We start from the raw sequence: 16,248 nt of genomic DNA on the forward strand, positions 1-16,248 counted from the left end.
AAAGAAAAACCTGCGAGGTCTGTATGGACTTCAAAAAGGGCTGAGCATAGGTAGGACAGTTCACTTCAGCGGGGTTCCAAGCGGGGCAAATGCTTAGTCTTCTATTTTTGGCAGTAATGACGTTCGAGCTGACAAACCAGGAATTCAAAGCATTGTACTCCACAAAGCACGTCGTGCAGTTCGGAGAACAAGGCCAATAACGCCCCTCGCACTCTCATTCTAGGCTGAGATACTTACGCCTCCAGGGCAATCCCAAAAGCTTCTTTTTTCCCTTTTTTGTAAAGTCTTCACTTAAACTCTACGCGTTTCAAGTTATTTATCCCTCGTCCCACGGGGCCACCTTTGTCCTCCCGGTCTGACACAGTGGTCCCCGCCGCCTGACGAGCTGGCCATGCCCCGGCTCCTCTGCCCCCACACACGCCGATTTCCCCGCGGCACCGGCCACCCCGCTCGCGCACCGCCACGCCGGGGCTGCCCGGGGCCGGAGCCGCTCCCCGTGGCCGCGCCCGCGCCGCCGTGCCCCGCCGGGCCCATCATGGCCGTGCGGCCGCGCTGCCCAACGGCCGGGCGCGCCCCGGGCCCGCTCCGCGCGGCTGGGCCGTTGTGCGGGCGGCGCGGCCGTTGTGCGGATGGGAGGGCGGGCGGGCGGACGTGCGGCGCCCGGGGGGAGCCGCGGGCCGCGCCGCCTCCGCGGCGGCGGAGCGGTAGGGAACAGGAGGGAGCGGCGGGGAGGGACGGAAGGAGGGCACGCGGCCGACGGGGCGGGGACTGCCGATCCTGTGCGCTGTTTGTCCCCGCTCCACCGCGCGAGGAGGAGGGTCCTGTCCGGCCGCCTGCTGCTGCCCCCTCCTCCGTGCGAGGGGACCGGGGCGACCGGGGCGGGGGCGGGGGAGGTGATGAGCTTGGGCCGGGGGCTGCGGCGGCGGCTCGGCTGCTGCTGCCGCGGCTGCGGCGGGAGGCGACGGCGGGCCGTTGGAGGGTCTGTCCGGCCGGCCCGGGGCCAGGGGGATGCAGCGCAGGACGTGTCTGGGTCTGGGTGTAGCTGATCGGAGAAGAGAGGCAGACGCCGCCCGGAGAGGCCGAGGAGCAGCGGAGAAGAGCCACCCTGACATGCCTTTTCCTCTCCCTCCTCTCCAGCGGCCATGTTAACCAGAAAACCCTCGGCTAGCGCCGCCGCTGGTGCTGCCTATCCAGCCGGTAAGGAGAGCGAGCGAGGGCCGCCGCGACCGCCACCGCTGGGCCGGGCTGCGGAGGCCCGGCGGAGGGGGACGGGGGCGGGGGGACTCGGGGGCCCCGCGGCCGCCGCCGCAGAGGTGCCGTGTGTGTGGAACAATGATCCGCCCTCCCCCCGCGGCAGCCGAGCCCGGGGGGCCGTCGGGGACTGCGCGCTGGGCTCCGGCGAGCCGCTGTGGTGCGGGATGGCGAGTTCGCCTCGGGGGAGCGGGGTGGGTGAGCGGGGGCCCGAGAGAAATCACGCAGGGAAACGACCCAAGGAGACCTGGGGATCGCGGCGGGTGCCGGAGCGGCTGCGTTTGACAAGGGGCAGCGGTGCTCGCCGCCGCTTCCCGCGGCAGACTTGTGAACTCCTGGCGGGTCCCCGGCGGCGCCGGGATTTCTTCGGGCCAGACGGCTCGGGGGGAGGCGGGAGGCGCGGGCAGCCGTCCAGCCCCGAGGCGTGCGCGGAGCAGAGCCGGCTCGTTCTCCCGGTTAGGCGCCTGCCGGTGGCGGGTTAATCTCAGATGAAGGGCTTAGCCGGGCGAGCACGGCCCGCCCGCGCTATTAGCCGGATCGGTGCGTGTGCGCGCCGCGGCGGTGATTAGCTTTTAATGGCTTCTGCCTCAAGCAAGACGGGCGGCGGTGCCGGCCGAGCGCTGGGGCCGCCGCCCCGACGGGCTCGCTGCCCGAGGGGCCGCAGCTGCCCGCCGCGCTCACCCCTCTGCTCTCCGCAGGCAGGTCAGGGGACAGCAGCCGCCCGCTGCCGTCTTCCCCGGGCACCGGAGCCGGGGTCTCCCGGGCAGGAGCTGGGACCGGCCCGCCATCGCCCCTCGCATTGCCGCCGCTCAGGGCCAGCAACGCTTCCCACACGGTGAGCCCGGGCAGGGGAGGGTGCAGGCGGGGAGCGGGGAAGGGGCGTCTGGCCCGCCAGGTGTGCCCAGCGGCGGGACCGAGCGCGCATGGGCCCCCGGGGCGCAGCGTGGTGCTGGAGCAGCGTGCGGTGGATTTCTGCAGGCTCCGATGAAATGTGCGTGCTTGTTGTGAGGCTGGGACCCTGTAACTGCACACATTGCTTTCTCCCTCCCCAGCTTCCCCCCCCCCCCCTCCCCTTCAGGCTGGTTTTGTGTCTCATTTTCAGAGACAAATTCGATCTTTCACACTCGCATAGAGGAGATGTTCTGGTGAATACACATTTTGAGATGAGGTTAGTCCCTGTGATTAAAATGTCATATGAACTGTGGTGAAAAATAAAGGCTCCTCTCCCCTTCAGATGTCTGATCAGCTCAGGCCGATCGCAGTCTTCCCTAGAGATAGCTATCGCTGTGCTCAGGGACAATGATTGGATGAATCTGCCTTTATTGCTGCAGTAGTTTACCTGTAAAGAAATAAGGGCTGATGGCACAAAAAGGGTGCTATTTTCCGGTTCTGTGATATCTCACGTTATCTCCCACTCCTAGTTAATCTACTAGGAATGAAACTTCTCAAGTGTGCCACTATATATGGATAAGAGGAGGTATCTCTGTCCTGAAGGCATGACAGAGTAGTGAGAGGGGTCTATATACTGGCATGTTAACACTAAATATCTGAAATTTTTATTGCATACATTTCCTTTTACATTCTGAAAGATTTCATACTGACCCTGAAAGACATTGATGGCATACTTTTCATAGAATTAATGAGTTCTTCGTGGATGCTCACATGCTATCCATGTAAACATAAGGCAGAGCTTGAAATGGTAATGTGATTATGAGCTAGTGGAAGGTGGAACTGTGCATTTAGATATTAGTGTTTCAGTGACTTTCCAGGGGTAAAACATCTTATTCAAATCCATTTATAGCAAGAATTGTCTTAAGTTAAATAAAAAAATCAGTAAATATATATATATATAGAGAGGGTATTCTCAAAAGGAGTGAGGAGTATTCTGCAAATTCAAGGTGGGAGCTGCATGCTTGAGATCAACTCCATTGTATATTTATGTAGCTAGAGTACATGTCTGAATTGTTTGTTAGTATATAAGGCCAATTTTTTTCACATTTGTATACCAGTTAAGTGCTGCTTGATTTTAGAGTTGGGGCAACAGCTGAAGGGTTTGTTTAAATAAAATCATAGAAGAAGAAACATAGTAAAAACAGCCTGGGCACCAGTCATGCAAGTGCATTTACAGTAGGGCTCACATGTAACAGAGCCTAGACTTAATTTAGGATTTGTGAAACCATGGTGGTCCAGCTGTTTTTCTGTGACTACTTAGTAATTTTGGAAGTACAGAATTTTGGTATTTTTATACAAAGATTTTGTATATTTATATTATATATAGTGTCTGTGTGTTTATATATATATATATGTATGTATGTAAGGATGCAGTCTTTATAAAAGCATTCAAGGGGTGTTCAAATGTTACATTTCTGTGTTCCAAGTATCTTTACAAGTATGTGATTGTGTATGTGTGCCTGTGTTTATATGTAGCATATATATGTGTACTTCTGGAAGCACCCAGGAGTGATCAAGCATTATATGGCAATGGATCATGTCCCTTTAGATTCTGACTGTTTCAAAGTCTGTCTTTCCTTTGTGATAAAGAGCCTACTCTACAGTGGTTTTTTAACCTTGGGTGCTATTACAGAAATGCCTCATACTGCCTTTGTAGGTGGTTATTTTGTGGTTTGCTAACATACCTTTTTGTGGTAAGGATCAGATTTGACACCAGAATGCTGGATTTTAACCTGAAAAAAGGGGGGCAGTATCTGTTCTGTAAACTTAGGCCTACTGACCTCAGCTGACACTGGCAGATTGAAACCATTGGTTTTGCGTCCCACCACTTCCTCCAATCAGACCTGTTTAAAATGGGTCCTTTCAGTTTTGTTAAATTATTTTCCTTCTTGTGCCCATTTGCTTGTGCTGTTTTCATCTCTGTTGTATCTATGTGGCTTCTGTAATAGCTAAAACCAGAGTATTTCTGTTTGTGTTTCAGACTTTCAGAACGTATGGTGTGCTTGAGCGGGTGAACTACTGGTATTTATATATAAGCGTGCATAGGATGTATGCTAATTGTGAGAGAAACTGAGGTAGAAGTTACGTTTTGTTTAGGCTGAAGGGTTTTTCTTTTAATGCAGACAGGGAAGAAGTCAACTACCTGTCATATTTCTTACTTGTGTGATCCAGCCTCTGCTGAAAAAGTGGTCTCCTACTGTCAAGTGAAATGTCATTGTTTGGTAGATTATAAATGGCATGGGTAGAAGGGGAGAAGATGATGTTTTACACAAGCTTCGTAAAATGGGACAGAGGTTTTGATGGCAGTCTTTGCAAGCACAGCAGCCTTTGTTGCTAAGCAGGCAGGGTTGTGTGTTCTACTAGGGAAAGGTTTTGTGTATTTTTTTTAAGCGTGCCTTCATCCTAGGCTTATTTGTGTATGCTTCCATCCCTGGCTGTCTTCTTTGCCTTGTGGTGGAAAACATGAACCTGTTTCCAACCCCTTGTCCTCTTCGTTTTCCTTTCCAAAGTCAGTGCTTTCTCTTTGGAAGCCTTAAGTTCTTGCTGTGATGATTGGAACCTTTTTCCATTCACTCTCTCCTATTTCATTATGGTCTCATAACATCCAGTTGACATGCTGCAGTAGAGATTATCTTGCTTGCCTGCTGCTCTGCTTGTATAAATCCCAACCTGTCTGTGAGTCTCTCTTCCAGACTCATCTCTGTCTCTGTTCTTTCTTGCTTGGCACGTATTCCTGCATTCTGCACTGTTTCTGTTTCTCTTGCAGTCCACCAGTATTAATGTTTTTATCCTCCTGTCTAGTACTGTAAAACAACCCATTTACAATGCATGATTCAGTGCCCTCCCTCCTTCAAGCCCTTTCTAAGATTTCTGTACAGCAAGCCTGTTTTCTTTTGCCACCAGCGTTGAATGTTTACCCATAGACTTTTGCATCAGTCATTGTATTAGTCTTGATTTTTTTAATTTAATTTTTTTTAATTGACTTGCATTATAATGGAACAGAGATTCCTGGACTCTGTTAATGCAAAGACCTGGTAGGTCACATGCTGCTAATTTTTGCTGTTGTCATCTGCTTTAAAGCAGGTAAAACCAAAGCAAATACCTTCTTATTGTGATGTTTTAATCTAATAAGTTGCTGTAGAAATACTGTCACATTTGAGTGGTAATAACTATGCAGTCATGATCTGCATTTTACTGCATCTCATTTTCTTTGGATGTTTCTTCCTCTATTTAAAATTTGTATCTGGGGGGAATATGAGGCTGTCGTAACTTTCAAGGGCTGTGGAGGTCAGCTGTGAAATTTGGGTTCCAGCAGCTGGTGACTGTGGTGCTGTAGGAACTGCAGTACTTTTAGGCAAATCTGTCATTTTTGTATAGTTCACCTAACCCAAGGAGTTCATTTTAGTGTACATTGGCTGTCCTTTTGAATTTCATCGTGTGTAATAAATGCAGGATGTCCCTGAAGTATTCAAACTCACTGCACCCCTAACAGAATTTAAAAAATTAAGAATCAGTATGACTCTTGAGGCACAGTTCAGTCTGTGAAAATATTTGCAATATGAAGTTGTTTAACTTTTCAAAGAATAAGCTTATATGGACCAGATACAGCAACAGCAAAAATCCGAGTGGTGTATTCCTTCTACCACTCTTGTTGAGCCCCAAGCTCAACAAAGGCTTAGTTTTTTTGGTGTATAAAACCTATACTCATGATAAAACCATTAGGGATAATCCAGTATAATTAGCAAGTATTTTTAGTTCTGAACAGAGGAATGTTTTTTAATTAGTTTATAGAGGAAAAAAAGGGCCTTTTGTACCTTTGCTCAGGCTTTTGTTTTGTAGTCAACAAAATAGGCAGTGAAGCATGCTGCACCTGATACCATATGCCTCTTGTGTGTTTGACACAGTAGGGCTGAAACTGGCACGCCCAGAAATGCTGTGAAAAAAGGGGTATATAGTGTAACAATTATTCTTTAATTAAGTTACTACTTTAGAACACTGTTTCTCCCTTTGTCCTCATCTGTGCAAAGTAATAGCAGATAATGACATCTTATTCCTGTGCAGTGTTTCAGCAGGCCATCATGATTGCTCTGTTATTAAGATTAATTTTACAAACCTTTTTAGATTTTGATTGACAGCAAAATCTTTTTTCTGTGATTTTGCTCAAAATAAAATTATAAGATGTAGCTGAATCATGTGTCTGTCTTGGATAGTTTTATAGGGTGCTAATAATCACAGAAGTGACTGTTCCAGAGATGAAATATGATACAATTACATAACATTTTGATGCATTTGGAGGATGAAGTTGAGAAGAGGTACATGCTCCTGTGGGGTTCAGTCCTATTACTCTTGTAAAAGAAGGTCTTGAAACAGATCAATGCATTGGGTGAGTGTACTGCAGAGGAATTGTAAATGGGTCTGCCACCTTGTTAGCAGGCTGGATTCATTTTTATGCTACTTCCCTGTTGTTACAGGTCTGTTGCCTTAGTAAGTTACTGTTCTACTTCTGTTCCTAAATCCATTTGTGAAGGCAAAAGAAACCCAAATAATACCACCCTCAAATTAAAGTTTTGTTGCTTTTTTATTTATTTATTGATCATAGTTTAGGGTGTAGTTTTGTTTTGCTTGGTGTATCTACTTCAAAGATTAGGTGAGTGTTTTTGGCATAGTCATCAACTTCCATAAAATGAACATAACAAAGTAAAAGATCTTAATGGTGATTTTGAAGTTATGAGAAACTACTAAGAAAGAAAAGAAACACTGCATTGTAATATTTGCTGTTATGTAATTGATGGTGTCAGAAGATTCAGGAAGATGGGTTCAAGCTCACCAGTTATTTCAATATATTTTATAGACTTACAACAGTAGCTTTTTGATTATATGTGCTACAAAAATATGTAAATCTTAGAAGGTGTGGATGGGTTTGAGCACAAACAACACAATATATAATCAGTAAGCTTTATAAGTGCATGCAGGTGGTCAGTTGTGTCGGTTGTTGGTTCTGGAATTTACGGGTCCATCTGCAGAAGCAAAATGAAGGTGTTGCAAACCTCTCAGGCGTGCGGTTTCGGTTGATAGGCTGATGGAGCTTTTGCGTACTAAGAAGAGTTTGGTACGGGACTGAGAAGGCTGTCGTCTTTTGTAGCTTGCCAAGCCCATTAGTTGTGGTTCAGGAACTTACTGTGTTGCTCGAGAAGCTTGTGAGCAGTGCAAGCCTGAGCCTGACAGCAATCTCAGACACCCAAGTAGCCAGAAGTAGATAGGCAGAGCAAAGGACTGGTGTAAATCCGGCTCTCATCCGGGTTGGAAATAGATGAGGAAAGTTTATTTTTGTTACGTACTTTGTGGTTGTGCTGTGTCTGATAGCTCTAAAACTCTTTTTGTTGGTCTTTTCTGAAAGAAGAGTGAGCTCTCTTCTCCTGTGCAGCTTTTGGAATAGAGCCTGTGATAATGTGGTAATTTTCTACAAAGAAAACCAGCGCTACTGTCTGCATCGGCATTTCCATTCGCAAGCAGCTGACTGAAACTGGCAAAACCAGTTACTGAGGATTTGGGTTGAAGTTGGAATAATGCTAGTGATTTCATTCTGCTGCTTGAAAAACCATGAATCTGCCTGAAGGTGCAGGAAGCTACACGGTTTACACTTCAGAATGTGTTCACAAACACACTTTTTAGAAAAAAGAACTTTTTAGTCCCTGTTGAGACAGAATAAATATATGGGTTTTTTCCCAAGCCCTGAAGAACTTCTCAATACATACATTGAAGCAAGCAGTGCTTAGGAAGGGTGGAAAATAGTTAACTGTGAAAACAGGTGACTAGAGGGGAAAAAAATTCAAGACTTGAGCTGTGGTAATGAGTATTTGGGTTAAAAAGTTCTTAAAAATTACATTTGCATTGTTATTCTTTCTTCATTGTCTACATTCATATTGCCTACTCCCAGTTTGTCTAGATATGTTCTGTTTTTGTTCAATTAGTGTTGGAGAATAAATTTTTTGTACCTAGAGTTTCCTAGCTTGAGTCTTTGGAATTGTATGTTTACTCTGCTGCTTCATTATGCCTTTCTTGCACAGCTCTCCAGTGCTGAACCTATGACACATCTTACCAACTAGATCTGGTTCTTCTGAAATAGGTGATTTAGCAGCTCTTGGGGCAATTTTTTTTTTTTCTCTGCAGTAACTGCTGTTTATATACAGGATCAGGGCAACCTTCAGGAAACTGCTACTGCAGTGTGCCTCAAACTTGACCTGAAGGAATTGCCTGTAGGCAAAAGACAAGTCCTCTTAATGATTTAATTTCTGGTGCTTTTGAGACATCAAACTAGGAAGGGAGCTTTTGTTGGTTTCCTGTATATCTTCATTGTGCTTAAATGTTACAAACATCTGTGCTCTAAGTTGTGATTGTGTGGTAGTGCTCTCTATGAGATTGATCAAATTTGACAGTGTGAGCCTAAATTTCTCTTCAAACAAACATACACAGTCAAACTGCAATGATGAATGAACATCAGTCAAAATGGAATCAGAAGAGCAGTCAACTTGGCAGAGGCAGTCCCTGAGAGCCCTTCTTACATTATATGAGTTTCAGAACTGCGAATTTCAATATACTGTCCAAAGGTGAAGCTGGTGTCCAGCTGGCAAGTCTTTGGGAACAAGTTAGTGAATTTACAAAAATATGCTTCTGCTGTATCAGACTGATGCCTTAACAGAAGCACAAAGTATGCTCGAGTCTGCCTTGCATGTCTGGGTTTTCTCATTAGGAAGCACTTTGCTGTTGCAGCACAGATTTCATTGCCTCATATCACAGCACACAACTGTCGTTTTCTGATTTCATTTCAGCAACCTTAAGTGAACAAGGGATGTGTTATCCTTAGCTGCCTAGAAAAAATACAGTTCAGATGAAAAGTGTTCTCAGCTCTGGCTTGATCATCTGTCTGACAGTATCAGTGAACTTTTCGTTAGTAATTTGACATAAATATTAAGACTGGTGAATCAGCTGGAGAGACAGCAGGGGAATTCTTCCCACATTTGTGTAAGACCAGGCAGAAGACAAACTAATTATCCTCTACTTGAGAGCAAATAAGGAATTTTAAGGACAGCTATTTAAGTGGCAGATATGCCTGTAAATTTCTTATTTCTTCTTAAAAATAACAGGTTTGGAGCAATACCTGTTTTCACACCCAAGCAAACTTTGCTGTTTGTTTGCTTGAAAATGCTGAAGGCTACTGTTTATTCCCATGTACACACTGTCGAGAACAAATCTAATTTCTAAAATCTAGTAATGCTTTTTTCCCATTTCTATAAAATAAAGTTACTTATGTTCCTCAAGGCAAAGATTTGCTTTCTACTCAAGTCTGCGTAAGGCCCCAAATCTCATTTTGGTTAAAAGTTATCGTTAGGCTGCTTTGGGAAAGTGCTAAAGCATATGCTTATTTTTCATTGATTGGAATGTTTTGCTGACTTGTGACTGTCTCAATTGCAAGCAGTAAGTTACATTCCTGAACTTCAGAAATGTGTGGTTTCTTTTCCTCTTTGTGCGTGTCACAACACATTCCTTATTGCTTAAAAATGTATCTCTAACCTTTGATATACAACAAATTTAGGAAGAAGTTAAAATCTTGATTTCTGAGAACAGGTGATGAGAGCATAAGCCATTTATGTTCTTACAGGCATTGTATGTTATCTTCAGCATCTGTAAAACTGTTACTATTATGAAGTCAAGCATGCATCTTGATGTTACAGGTCTGCTGCCTTAAAGATTGCTTGGAAATATTGTTAGCTTCTCATGGTAGCGCGCTTGTGATTGCCTTGTTGCAGACATTTTGTAGAGACATGAAAATAGCATTTGAGAAACAAGAATCAGGAAATTTAATAGCATCCAGCAGTATCACAGTATACATGCTGTATTTTTTAGATTCTCTGTAAACAATTGACATATAAGAAGATGCTTCATGTTGAGGTGATTTAGGCAGAATGTAGGGTTGCAGAGTGAATGTTGAAGCATGGAGTTCATGTCTTTCTTGTTAACTGGGTATGTATTTATTTTTAATTTTAGGTTGGAGGCGGTAAGCACACAATGAATGAGCACCTACATGTTAGTAGCCATGGACAAATCCAGGTTCAGCAGCTCTTTGAAGATAATAGTAACAAGAGAACGGTTTTGACAACGCAGCCAAATGGACTTACAACGCTAGGCAAATCTGGATTGCCAGTGGTTCAGGACAGACAGACAGAGAGTGCCCACAGGCGACAAGGGAGCTCCAGCTCTTTAAAATCTTCAGATGGAACAGGGAAGGTGAAAACTGCTGTTATCACACCAGAGCAAGCAATGAAGCAATACATGCAAAAATTAACAGCTTTTGAGCATCATGAGATTTTTAGCTACCCTGAAATATACTTCTTGGGTCCAAATGCAAAGAAGCGGCAAGGCGTTGTTGGCGGTTCAAACAACTGTGGGTATGACGATGAGCAAGGGTCTTACATTCAAGTACCCCATGATCACATTGCATACAGGTATGAAGTCCTGAAAGTTATAGGGAAAGGAAGCTTTGGGCAGGTGGTGAAGGCCTACGATCACAAGATGCATCAGCACGTGGCACTAAAAATGGTGAGAAATGAAAAACGTTTCCACCGCCAAGCTGCGGAAGAAATTAAGATCCTGGAACACCTTCGGAAGCAAGATAAGGATAACAACATGAATGTTATTCACATGTTGGAAAACTTCACATTCCGCAGCCATATCTGCATGACATTTGAGTTGCTGAGCATGAACCTGTATGAATTAATAAAGAAAAACAAGTTTCAGGGCTTTAGCCTGCCTTTGGTTCGGAAGTTTGCCCACTCAATTTTACAGTGCTTGGATGCTTTGCACAAAAACAGAATCATTCACTGTGACCTTAAACCTGAGAACATTCTGTTGAAACAACAGGGTAGAAGTGGTATTAAAGTGATTGATTTTGGCTCAAGCTGTTACGAGCATCAGCGTGTCTACACTTACATTCAGTCACGGTTTTATCGTGCACCCGAAGTCATCCTCGGTGCTCGTTATGGCATGCCCATAGATATGTGGAGCTTGGGCTGTATCCTAGCAGAGCTTCTGACCGGTTACCCGCTTTTACCTGGAGAAGATGAAGGAGATCAGCTGGCTTGTATGATTGAACTATTGGGCATGCCTGCTCCAAAACTCTTAGAGTCATCCAAGCGAGCGAAAAACTTTGTGAGCTCTAAGGGTTATCCCCGCTATTGCAGCATCACAACCTTGTCTGATGGCTCTGTAGTACTTAATGGTGGACGCTCTCGGAGGGGAAAACTGCGTGGCCCACCAGAGAGCAGAGAGTGGGGTAACGCATTAAAGGGGTGTGATGATCCCCTCTTCCTTGACTTCTTAAAACAGTGTTTAGAATGGGATCCTGCTGCCCGTTTGACACCCAGCCAGGCTTTGCGGCATCCCTGGTTAAGGAGACGGTTGCCAAAACCTCCAACTGGGGAAAAGGCCTCAGCAAAGAGAATTTCAGAGAGTACTGGTGCTATAACTTCAATTTCCAAGTTACCTCCGACTTCAAGCTCAGCTTCAAAACTGAGGACTAATTTGGCACAGATGACAGATGCCAATGGGAATATTCAGCAAAGAACAGTGTTGCCAAAACTCGTTAGCTGAGTTTGAAAAACCCAATGCTGTTAATATGAGAGATACAATGTGGCTGAGCCTTATTTGTATGAAAAATTAGCTCAGTTATGCATTTTTATTTGCTCAATAAATCTATTCATTTGTATCTTTCAGCACTCATTTTAAATGTAATTTTAAATGTTAATTTTGTTTTTATAAAAATACGGGGACAATGCTTTAAGTTTTTATACTTATTTTTTAAAATGTTTGTCTTCTACAGTACAATTAGCCTTACTGTAACTAGTGTGACACAGTAATAAACATCAGTGGCAGGCCACTGGTTACAACATGACTGTCATGCATTGCAGCGTGGTATCAAAGGTATTAACCTTTCTCTTCCATGGTTCATATTAGTTTTAACTTGGGGTAAATTTGAAGGACTACCTTTTGGATTTTAGGGATTTGGTCTGGATTCTGTGCACACTCACATCTATAACTAACTGGACTCAAGGGAGAATACTCAAAGAATACAGTTAAGCACTTGTAAACTTGTAGTTTAAAGTGGAGCCATAGCATGTTCTGTTGTCATTCTTTATGTGGTAGCCCAGAGAAAGTCGTGGTATCACTAAAAATACTGTCACCTCCTATGGAATACTTTCTCTATTTAAAAGTTACGGGCTTTCATTAAAATGATAATTTAAACATAATGCAAAAATTAACACCGGGGCTAAAATGACTTACTTTGCATGCCACGTGGTAGAGTGAGAGGAACGGGTGGTCTTGGAAAGCGTGAACATGGCAATATGTCTGTTTCTCTGAATTTGAAAGTGGCTGATTAGTTGGTAAAGCAAAATTGTTCTGAATTTCATTTCAGGTTTGTAACGTTGAGCATTCACACAGGTTCTCCTTTTTTCTTTTTTGTTTTTTTTTCCCCATCTCTTCTCTTCTGTTTTTTTTCTAATGTGCAGCTTGATCTCCCAAAATCACATAGGCAGAAGTGCTCATTCTGTCAGTTTTATACTGTAACTTCCAGACTGTTAAACTACATGGATTTCAAGGTTGCTTTTATTTCGTCTGACAATGTTTGAGTGACTGTGACTTCTGTGGTACATTTACACTTCAGATCAAATCTGCATGTAGGGGCAAACACGATGTTACTACATTGCTTCCTGTAGAGGAGTACTTCACCTTAGACAGCTTAACTGTAGAAGGAAGGATCCTCAGTGGGAAGGTTTTCATTTGGAAGACACCATCCTAGATATTTTCTAATAAGGGAAAATTATCAAAGGAAAGCTAAGCACTTGGGATCTGATTTAATCTTTGGCATTTGTAGATGAAAATGAACTTTGAAAGAACATTTAGAGATATGTGTAGATTTGTTCACATGTGTGTGTGCTAATGCTTGGTTTTTCTTTTTTACTTTTAACTGCATTCATGGAAGAAAGATGGTCTACTAAAGAATAGTATCTAGACCTACGAGAGAGGTATTCACATGTTGTAGCATGTTTTCAACAGGAACAGTTTGAAATCTGAGATCAGTATTTTAATGCATACAATGGCTGTGGTCTACATTGGATGTATAAAACATAAGAAAAGGGAATTTTAAGTAGAACAATCCTTAAGTGTTTATGGATGTTAGAATAAGACATACTAGAATGGATTGCATTAAACCTCAGTAACTTTACTTACAAACAACATTTATATGCACAGATTTTACTGAGTTACTTGTACAAATTATGAAAATTACTTAAAGCATGGTCCCCTGAGAGGCCAAGAAAGTTTCCGGTTAAGTTCTCCTTCATATTGGTTAATTTACCACTTGCAGCTTAATTTTTCTTTGTTGGTTTGTTTTATTTTTTAATTTAATGTAAGACTGGGGGAGGGATATAAAGAAAAAAATGACAGAATTCTCAGGAAACATATCGCTGAACTTCTTGCCAAAAAGTCAACACCTAAAGAAGCTCCAAAATAATTTCTGAGTAGAGGATGTTATTTGTTGATTGATAAATGTAAAAATTAGACTGTCAATCAACCATTTTTCTTTCTTTTTAAAATAAAAAGATAATTTCTTGCCTCTAGTCAAATTAAATTATTTCGTGTTAACTGTTCACAACTTTATACAATATGTGTAAGTGCAATATGTAAACATGTGTGAAATCATGTTAAAAATGAAATATAATACTTCTAAGAAAAGTGGGGTTTAGAATATTAATATCCAGTAAATTATGATCAATAAATTCTAAGTCTGAAAAAGAGATATATTAATTTTAATGTAGAATTAACTAACTCTCATGACTGTGGGAATACAATTCTTTGTATTTTTCTACAGTAACAGGGAATCTTTACTTCCTCTACCACCTGCTTGACTTTACCGCTCCTTTCTACCTTAACTCTTCCTGCAAAAGTTGGGAAATAGGGATGCTGATGTTAAGGGTGAAAGAAGAATCATCTCCCATGGCATTTTTTAAAGCAGACATTGATACATGTTCCTGCCTTTTGTGGCAACTTAAGGTGAAAACATTTGTGGTGTTCATGGGTCATTAATGGGCTACAACCACTAAATTTTCTTTTTCATGTAACCAGTTCTTAATGCCAATAATGCATTTATGATCCACCTTCTTCATAAATGCTACCGGAAACTTAAAGGCCAAACTATAGTGTGAAGAGCTATTTTTTTAACCCAGATACAGTGGAACTTCCTCTATACTAAAGGAGCAGCTACATCAAGGTTTTTAAGTGATGTAGCTGCATTTTATTGTAGCTTATTTATACCTGTAAAAAAAGGAGGGGGGGAGGGGGGAAGGATGTTGCCTCTTGCTTTGATGTGATTTTATTCTAAGGGCTCTGATAATTAGGCTGATAGAAGTTGGCTTGGAAACAGTGCTTAGTCTCACATGTTACCATTGTCTGGGGACGTCTGAGCTATTTTCAGATTTAGTAACAGCACAGTGTTGTCTTTGGTTGCAGTCTCACTTGGCTCAGTTTCTTGCACCACTGGTGTGTTCATTACCACTTAAATGTTGGAACAAGAGAGTGATGCAAGATGTGTAGATTAAGGATAGAGGATGGATTGTGCCCTTGGTGTTAACAATGTGCCTTTTGTTGTAAATGCATCTTGGCCTCTTTAACCCTTGGAATACTGCTTAGTAGGGATGAAATCTATTTTTAAGTGCTATACCTGTCTTAAAACATCCTGTAGATGATCGAGGCCTTAATAGAAACAATAAGGCAATCACACTGCTAGGGTGGAGAGGACACTCTGTTCTTGTAGTACCGTCTCATTAAGGGGTTAAAGATGGCCCTTTGTCATTGGTTGTACTTTAACATCAAATTGATTTTTTTAAAATAATTTTTTGTTATAGTGACACTAGACAGAAATCAACTGTATTTGTAAAAATTTACCTCAAACTCTTTAGTTTTATAGTGTGATTTAATCCCAGGGCATTTGGTATGAACCAAAGTGCATTCCTTTTATATGTGCCTGGCTCTTATAAAAGTGACCAGGGATTTTTACAATTTGGGTGCAAGGCACTTAAGCCACTTTTAACTTGGTGGGTGGTTTGGAGTTATTAATGACTTCATGGGAATGTTGAAAACACTTAAAAGACATAAGTAGCATCGGGCAATATTAAAATCTTTAAGTGAGGGTATGCATTATTTAATGCTCTCCATTTGTTAATTTTTTTCCATCAGTAATATTTGTGATAATGCAGAAAGAACTCTTTTTACAGTCTGCAAAGATTAGAATATTGCCCAGTGTAATACTGTGGTAGCATTTGAATAAAATAACATTTGTGAATTATTGTTTCTAGGGGCTTGTACATCTCTGCTACAAATTGTAATTATTCAGTTCAACTGCTACAATTGCGTCTAAGCAGTAGCTTGGGTTTTTATTGGGCAATGACTTAGACACGTGACTGTAATATGCTGCAACTGTGTGTACTGAAAACATGTGAAAAATGATTGAATGTGGACTGTGTATATATTTATGTATAATTTTCTGTGAGATGCTGCTGTTGCCACTTAACATTAAAGATGTTGTAGTGGGTTTTAATCCTAGTGGCCAGTTTTATGATACTGTATGTATTGTACAGCTGATGACAGGAGTTAAGACTGTTCTAGTGAATATTTGTTACATTTTATTGTTGTGGCCAGAGATCATTTCAGAATAAAATTTTATGTCCTACTTTGATTCTGTCCACTGTACTTTGGGGTTTTTTGTAGTCATAAAGAAAGCCCTTGGAATGCTGACATTTCTTAAATGTGGAAAGGCCTTCTCCTAGCCTGCTCAGTCAGTGGCAGCAGTGCCTTTGTCCCCGAGCTTTCTTGCTGGTATCTGTATATAGCAATCACCCGTTGCTGGAGGATGACTCTCCTACTGCTTTATGTGTCTTGACAGCCTTGAATATTGCCCAAAGGCTGCTTTTGCCCTGTGGTTTCTAAAGTTCT

General features: G+C 42.8%; 1 protein-coding gene across 1 annotated transcript; it reads left to right on the plus strand.

Annotated features, from left to right (window-relative positions):
- The first annotated feature begins 1,000 nt into the window (after window positions 1-1,000).
- DYRK2 (dual specificity tyrosine phosphorylation regulated kinase 2) lies at window positions 1,001-15,991 on the plus strand. The gene is made up of 3 exons (XM_054277935.1): window positions 1,001-1,197; window positions 1,950-2,086; window positions 10,249-15,991. The coding sequence occupies exons 1-3, from the start codon at window positions 1,143-1,145 to the stop codon at window positions 11,848-11,850; spliced, it is 1,794 nt and encodes a 597-aa protein (XP_054133910.1). The 5' UTR covers window positions 1,001-1,142; the 3' UTR covers window positions 11,851-15,991.
- The last annotated feature ends 257 nt before the right edge of the window (window positions 15,992-16,248 follow it).

This window comes from Melozone crissalis, unplaced genomic scaffold, assembly GCF_028551555.1.
Source record: "Melozone crissalis strain CALT ecotype California unplaced genomic scaffold, PUWL_Pcris_2 ptg000004l_1, whole genome shotgun sequence".
Classification (NCBI taxonomy): domain Eukaryota; kingdom Metazoa; phylum Chordata; class Aves; order Passeriformes; family Passerellidae; genus Melozone; species Melozone crissalis.

Coding starts and splice junctions, on each gene's coding strand:
- DYRK2 (XM_054277935.1), top strand. CDS start 1,143: ATGTTAACCAGAAAACCCTCGGCTAGCGCCGCCGCTGGTGCTGCCTAT. Junction 1,198..1,949: donor TGGTGCTGCCTATCCAGCCG/GTAAGGAGAGCG, acceptor TGCTCTCCGCAG/GCAGGTCAGGGGACAGCAGC. Junction 2,087..10,248: donor CCAGCAACGCTTCCCACACG/GTGAGCCCGGGC, acceptor TTTTAATTTTAG/GTTGGAGGCGGTAAGCACAC.